Here is a 7851-nt window from a genome sequence, read left to right as displayed (position 1 = left end):
GTACATCAGCTAGAGGTGCCTAGTAGTGCCCTAACCCCTCTTGCCCTGATACTCTCTAGTTCCAAATCATCAGATATCAGGCCTAAGAACTCTTAACAGGCTAAGACAGGAGGAAGGTAAGGGCAAACATCCTCATAAGAAGTAGAAGTCCTCTCCTGAAGGGTTCATGTTTAGCTATTCCACCTGGAAGCAGGCAGGGCACACCCTGACTGTTTTGTAGAAGCAATGCACACATTGCTCTATCCAAGGACAAGGGCTAGATATGAACCATGAGAACTTGATTGTTGGGACAGCAACTGTGGGAAGCTTTCTTAGCCTGGGCTCAAGGGCTGAGAACCAGGATTGTAGTAGATAAAGGATGGTAAATAAGTATATTAATCAACGTCATACATTCCTTTGTGTATCTTTTTGCGGTAGCAGTGTGTAATGTTTAGGGGGGAGAAATATAATAAAAGGAGAAGGTGGAAGGCGGGGGGGCAGAACAGCCCATCTCAGCTGACCAGCCTGCTTGCTTGCATAAAGCTGTGTTCTGTCTCATCATTGAACCGCCACAACTGGCGCCCAAACGTGGGGCCCTCAGCACTCACCTCGCCCGGCAAGGGTTTCAGACGTGTCACTCATCCGCTTCGTGGATCCCGGTGAGTATTTTTCATTGTGGTAAGTATGGGAAGCTCCCTCTCTGCTTTGCAAGTGCAACACCGCAATGAGCTGCAGTATTTGCTGCGTAAGGCTCAGCATGACTGCCCGGCTCGAGCACTTACTCTCCTGTTACAGGAGGTGCGTGCCCAGTGCCCGTGGTATCCTGAAGCCGGAAGCCTTAAGCTAGCGGACTGGGAGCGATTGGGTCAGACATTGCACGAAGAGCCTCGGGCGCCCGTGCAGGCTTTACATGCCTGGCACCTCTGTCGCGACGCGATACTGCGTGTCACCTCGGATAGGCCCTCTTTCACGAGGCTGGTGATCTCGCCACGCCCGTCGGCTCCTGTAGCCATCCCCGTTGCAGCTCTCCCCCCTTCTACTGATGCAACCCAGTGTGTCGCTTCGGAAAGACCCTCTCCTGTATCCACAGCCCCCCCTCTCCCTGCTTTGCCCCCAGTGTCTTCATTACCACCGCCTCCCTTGCCTTCCCCACTGGAGCCAGTGTGTGATCACCCTCCGTCCGTGGGGCCCCATGCTCTGGAGCCCCCCGGAGGGTCATCTGTATCTGCTCAGAAGCTTTCGCTGGTGCAACAAATGGTTCACGCAGCGAAAGCTCAATCAGATCTTACAGCGGAGGAGCTGGCTGATCTGGTCTCAGTTTGCCCGGTGACCTGGCAGAATGATGACCAGGGCAACCCCGTGGGCACCTGGACCACTTTGCCATACTTGGTTAGAGAGGTAAAGAAAGCAATTCGTGACTTTGGCCTGACTAGCACCTTTGTGCGTGGTCTCATTGAAGGGATAGGTACTGGGTACTCCCTAATCCCTGAGGATTGGAAAACGCTGCTGCGCATGAAGTTATCACCCAGTCAGTATGTTATTTGGCTTAGTGAGTATCGGCAGATGGCAGAACGCCAAGCTCAGGTACATAGAGAGCACGGTATCATTTATGAGCATTTGGCAGGGGAGGGCCCGTTTGCTACTATTGAGATGCAGTCTCAACTCCCTCAGGCCGTCTTCCCCATTATTTCCACCTGTGCCCAGCATGCTTTCAAGAAGGTCCCGGATTCAGGCAAGCCTACCAAAAGCTTTGTCAGTATCCGTCAGGGTGCCTCAGAGTCCTTTTTGGATTTTACCAACAGATTGCATGAGGCTATCCTCCGACAGGTGGATAACACTGAGGCAGCTCACGAGCTCCTGTTAAAATTGGCAGTTGAAAATGCAAATGAGGATTGCCGCCGTGCTCTCCAGGCAGCACAAGCCTCTGGTATTTTAGAGCTCTCAGACATGCTGCGGGCGTGCCAGAACATTGGCACACAAGCCCAAAAGGCTGGAGTTCTGGCTGCCGCCCTGAGAAAAACTGGGAAGGAGGGGAAGCGTTGTTACCGCTGTGGTAAGGAGGGTCATTTTCAGCGGGAGTGCTGCTCATCTAAGGCACCAGCCCGACTCTCAAAGAAGTGCCCCAAGTGTGGGAAAGGTTATCACTGGGCTAATCAGTGTCGTAGCAGGTCGGGAAACCGCGCGACGGGTCCCCCCCAAACCCAGGGCCAAACGGGGGTGTTTCCCACTCAGACAACCACTCCTCTGCCTTAAAATCCGTAGACTCTATGAGGGCGGCGACTGCTGGAAGTGCAGGGCTTGATTTGATCATGCAGGAGGACACTGACTTTCGGCTGCCAGGGGAGGTCAGTGCCATAACTACACAGGTGACGGGACCTCTCCCTGCCGGCTTTGTAGGTCTTGTTCTCCCTCGCTCACATGCTGGGAAACAGGGTTTTTTTGTCATTCCAGGGGTCATTGATGCTGATTACACTGGCATTATTAAGGTTCAGGTGTGGACTCATCTTCCACAGTCGCTCCCGCGTGGACGGTCAATTGCACAATTGATTTTAGTCCCCTATCAGGTGCCAGCTGCCGAGGATCGAACTCGGGGCGGAGGCGGCTTTGGATCGACGTTGTCTCACTCGCCGTCTCACAGCGCGTCTTCTCCACTTGTTGCTCTGACAATGTCAGTCCGCCCCTCGAAACCTCAGTTAACACTTCTCTTAAATGATGTTCCTTTTACGGGGCTGGTGGACACTGGAGCTGACGTTACGGTGATTCGTGATCTGGAGTGGCCGGTTAGTTGGCCTACGGTTCCTTCTAAACAATTGTGGGGGATCGGGGGTAGTAAACCCCAGCGCCACAGTTTGTCTTGGGTCACAGTCTCTAAACCGGGAGGCCGTACCCTTGCTACTATCCGCCCTTTTGTACTCCCTGTCCACCTCAATATTTGGGACCGTGATTTACTTACAAAGTTAGACACCACCCTCGATATTAACATCTGATGGCCCAAAACCCTCCCTCACCCACTGTGTCCTCCGCATTACCGTTGGTATGGCAATCCTTAGAGCCCGTATGGATTGACCAGTGGCCCCTCCCTCTAGAAAAGCTAAAAGCGCTTCATTCACTTGTGCAGCAGCATTTGCAAGCACAGCGACTGGAGAGCTCCACTAGTCCCTGGAACACCCCGGTGTTAGTTATTAAGAAAAAATCAGGTGCTTGGCGGCTGTTACATGATTTAAGGGAAATAAATAAATGCATCCAACCTATGGGCCCCTTGCAATTTGGCTTACCAAATCCAAATTTAATTCCTCAAACCGATCAACTTTGTGTGTTAGATTTAAAAGATTGTTTTTTCACCATCCCCCTTTGCCCTCAAGATCGCGAAAAATTTGCATTTACGGTGCCACAATATAATAATCAGCAACCCTCTCAAAGGTATCAGTGGAAGGTCTTGCCCCAGGGAATGCAAAATAGTTCAACCTTGTGTCAGCTTTTTGTGGATCGGGCCCTTGCCCCTTTCCGTGCCCGGTACCCTTCGCTAAAGGTCTACCATTACATGGATGACATTTTGCTAAGTGGTCCCCGGGTCACGGCACAACAGCTTGAATCTTTATCTCAGATTCTCGGCCAAAATGGCCTGTTAGTGGCACCAGAAAAAATCCAACGCTCTTATCCCTACCACTACCTCGGATATAAGGTTTTACAAACCTATGCTGCTCTGGTTCGTCCGGAATTAATTCTACCTCAACCCCTAACCCTTGTTAAATTACAACAGATTTTGGGTCATTTAAATTGGATTCGGCCCTACTTTCGTCTCCCCACTTCAATGCTGCAGCCGTTGTTTGAGCTCCTGCGTGGAGCCCGTGCACCTGGTGCAGTTATTGCCATCACTGAAAAGCATACTGCCTGCATTCGACAAATCAATGCAGCATTGAGTCAGCAGTTTGTGAACAGACTCCCAGAGGTCCATCCCTTACGATTGGTTCTTCTTGCCACCCCTCATACGCCAACTGCGGCTCTGTTTGTACCCCGTACAGACACAGCCGTCTCTATTATAGAATGGCTATACCTTTCATCCACCCCTCCTCGAAATATTTATCCGTATTTAGATGCCCTATCTGATCTTGTTCGTAAAGCCCGCCTCCATGCAGTGCAACTCACTGGCACTGATTTAGTTGCCATTGTGCTCCCCTTGTCCCGTACTGAATTTGACTCTTTGTGCCACACCTCCTTGGCCTGGCAGGTTGCTCTTTGTGATTATGTGGGAGAGATTTCTTACAATCCTCCAAAAGATCCTCGGTTGGTCATTACCCAAAAGGTGCCCCTAGTTGTTCATCGTCTTAGCCGCTCTCAACCCATTGTTTCCGCTGTCACTCTTTTTACTGATGGCTCTCCCCACTGAGGTGTAGTCACTTATCAGTTGGGTGACCCCCCTCGTTGGCATTCTCGTTTTACACTGCCTCAGCGTTCTGCACAGCGTTCAGAATTAGCTGCTGTTGTTTTGGCCTTTTAACTTTTTGCTGATTGTCCCTTTAATTTAATTGTGGATACCCATTATGTTTATCGGGTAATTGATCATTTACCCCTTGCCCTCATTACCCCTCAGGTTGATGCAGACCTCCTTCGCCTGTTTTTGTCTTTGCAGCATCTTCTTGCCACTCGTCATTTCCCTTACTTTGTTGCTCATATTCGCAGTCATACCCCTCTGCCTGGGCCACTCACTGAGGGCAATGCACGCGCCGATCGCGCGTTGCGTGGTCAGGTAAATTCCCTTTTTTCTGACCCCATTGAAAGCCATGCCTTTTTTCATTAGTCTGCCTCTGTTTTGGCCCGGCAGTTTCACATTCCTGCTGATCATGCACGTTCCATTGTTCGTTCCTGCCCCCACTGTGCTGCTGCTGCTCCTACTTTTTCTTATGCCGTTAACCCCTGAGGTACCACAGCAAATCAGCTGTGGCAAATGGATGTTACTCATGTGCCACAATTCCGCCCCTATTCGTTTTTACATGTTTCCGTTGATACTTATTCAGGCTTTCTTTGGGCAACCCCACAACGTGGGGAAGCCACTAACAAAGTTATTCACCATTTGCTGGCCTGCTTTTCTGTTATGGGTCGCCCCTGCCGAATTAAAACAGATAATGCCCCAGCCTACTGCTCTGCAGCCCTCTCCACCTTTTGTGCCCGCTGGGACGTCCGTCTTAAACACAGAATCCCTTATAATTCCACGGGCCAAGCCATTGTTGAATGTGCCAATCGCACACTCAAAACCTTGCTAGATAAACAATTAAAACAAGGGGAGCTCCGTCTCCGAACCTTAGGAGACATTCAACAACAAATGCATATCCTCTTGTTTACTTTAAATAATTTAACACTGAATGCAGATCAGCAGACCCCTGCGGATCGGCATTTTCACAAATCTGAGGTACTGGAAAGACCGCGTGTCTTTTACCGTCAGCTGCCCGATCCACAGTGGCTGGGCCCAGTACCTCTAATGACTTGGGGTCGAGGATATGCTGCTGTGTCTCTCCCTGCAGGACCGTTGTGGGTTCCAGCTCGGTGTGTGCGACCGGCACTTAAACAACATGGCATGGCACCAAGGGCTGTCGAATCCCATACCAGAGTTTCAGCTGACTTTGGAGGAGACCGCGTTTCCCCCCGAGTTGACAACGACGGGACGGAAACGGAGGAGGCGTAGTGTCCCAAACCGGCCCGTAACATGGGGAGCAGTAAAAGCATTGGTCGCCGCGGCCCAACGAAGACTGGCAGCAGATCAACAGCCAGAGACTCCTGAGACTTTGTTTGTGGCGATTCTCGCCCAAATCACTGCTAATTCTGTGATGATTGTGTGCCTTTTGTGCCTGCTATTTCCTGTAGGGGTTGGCTCGGAAGCGCTTCCCCCGTTACGAGCCCGAATGACATATAACAAATGGGAAAGATTGGCTTCAATAGCAAATGTTACCCACTTTTGTCTATCTAATTCTGTAGCAGCCGGAGATTTGTTAGGTACATGCCTTATTCCAGTATGTCATCACCCTGAGGAGATGGAGAATAAGACACTGTTCTCTGCTTATGCGAATCTTTCTTCCCAGTACTCTAGCATGGCTAATTGGGGCCCGGCCAACTATACTCTGCCTTGCACGGCTGTATCCCTCCACACACCGTACCCGGCCGGGGCTCACAATGTCACCTGTGCACATGTAGTTAACTGCACTAGTACAAAGGTGCCCTTGGGCTGTCGAAAAATTTCTCAACCCCTTTTAAATTGTTCCCATGCTGTTAATGTTTCATATAATTATGGCCATATCATCCTACCATCAGGATGGTTTTTTACTTGCGGTTCACGCACCTTTAATTATATTCCTGCGAATTTAAGTGATGGCACCCTTTGCTGTCTTAGTAGAATGACACTTATATTGCCTTTTGCTGGTCAAAAACGTAGTAAAAGAAGTGTACCCCTTTCAGATGATTGTATTGCAGATGTTGAGCTTTTTAGTCGTGCTGAGTATACTGCCTTAGCGGCCTCTATTGTTGGTGTCCCCGCGCTTGCTATGTATTCAGCCAGAACTTTAAATAACCTGGCATGCTTTGCAGCAAAGGCAATTAATACAACATCCCAGGCTATTGCCTTACTTAACACAGAACAACACGAATTAAGGGATGCAATTTTGGATAACAGAGCAGCCATTGATTTTCTGCTCCTGAAACACCATCTAGGCTGCTCCACATTTCAGCACATGTGTTGCTTTAATTTAACTGATAATAGTCGCTCCATAGAAACTAGACTGGCTGAATTGGCCAGTCTTACAACACACATATGCCAAGATCTGGGGTTTGAGGGTTTTTGGAATTGGCTTACAGGTTGGCTGCCCTCTCTAGAATGGCTGCGACAGCTTTTTGGTTATTCTGTGTTTGTAATCATTGGGCTTATTTTTTTGCTGCCGCTGTGTACAATGTATTCGTTCCTTGTTAAGACTTTGTAAAATTTCGCCCTGGAAAGCTCCCCAGATTATGTCCTTGTCTGTCTGGGAGTTAAATAGCATGACAAAACAAATTGATGGCTACCATGAGATAGCCAAATATCATTAAATAAAAAATGGGGGGATGAAGGGTTCATGTTTAGCTATTCCACCTGGAAGCAGGCAGGGCACACCCTGACTGTTTTGTAGAAGCAATGCACACATTGCTCTATCCAAGGACAAGGGCTAGATATGAACCATGAGAACTTGATTGTTGGGACAGCAACTGTGGGAAGCTTTCTTAGCCTGGGCTCAAGGGCTGAGAACCAGGATTGTAGTAGATAAAGGATGGTAAATAAGTATATTAATCAACGTCATACATTCCTTTGTGTATCTTTTTGCGGTAGCAGTGTGTAATGCTTAGGGGGGAGAAATATAATAAAAGGAGAAGGTGGAAGGCGGGGGGGCAGAACAGCCCATCTCAGCTGACCAGCCTGCTTGCTTGCATAAAGCTGTGTTCTGTCTCATCATTGAACCGCCACACCCTCCTACAGTCTATATGAAGAGGAGTGCTTCCTCTACACCTTGACATCTAGTGAGACTCTGCACCTGGTATGGATATGTCAGGAGCTCACGGGGAGCATGAATGCATATCGCCAGTACCATGGGCCAGAAGCACCCCAAAACTGCAGAAAAGGCAAGACCAACCCCTGAACTAGCAAAGAAGTGATTGGTGACTGCATCAATGGTATCATAGCACAGCAAAAGAGAGACTCGACACTGCTGATGCTCACTGTCCAACCTAAGTCAGCATCTTCCAGTGCACCAAGAAACCCATCCCTCTTCCCATCTGTTACACCTGAGTATGCTATCCCTGGTGCGAGGTCTGTGAATTCTGACCCAGAGTCACCAATCCTCTCAGAGCCAGTAG

General features: G+C 49.4%; 1 protein-coding gene across 1 annotated transcript; it reads left to right on the top strand.

Moving 5' to 3' along the window:
- Positions 1–490: 490 nt before the first annotated feature.
- On the top strand, positions 491–7431 carry LOC311517365 (uncharacterized protein). The gene is made up of 4 exons (XM_084622118.1): positions 491–657; positions 2533–2759; positions 4610–4726; positions 5499–7431. Exons 2-4 carry the CDS (start codon positions 2646–2648, stop codon positions 6942–6944), a joined length of 1677 nt encoding a protein of 558 aa, XP_084478244.1. The 5' UTR covers positions 491–657; positions 2533–2645; the 3' UTR covers positions 6945–7431.
- Positions 7432–7851: the final 420 nt, after the last annotated feature.

This window comes from Lepidochelys olivacea (genome assembly GCF_965140295.1).
Source record: "Lepidochelys olivacea isolate rLepOli2 genome assembly, chromosome: 3".
Taxonomy (NCBI): domain Eukaryota; kingdom Metazoa; phylum Chordata; order Testudines; family Cheloniidae; genus Lepidochelys; species Lepidochelys olivacea.
This window is presented reverse-complemented; position numbering and strand designations above follow the sequence as displayed.

Bases quoted from the DNA above. Each gene is read 5' to 3' on its own strand.
- LOC311517365 (XM_084622118.1), top strand. From the start codon at position 2,646: ATGTCAGTCCGCCCCTCGAAACCTCAGTTAACACTTCTCTTAAATGAT. The intron at 2,760-4,609 runs GTTAGTTGGCCT...TTGTCTTTGCAG, and splicing joins TTCGTGATCTGGAGTGGCCG to CATCTTCTTGCCACTCGTCA. The intron at 4,727-5,498 runs GTAAATTCCCTT...CTCTCCCTGCAG, and splicing joins ATCGCGCGTTGCGTGGTCAG to GACCGTTGTGGGTTCCAGCT.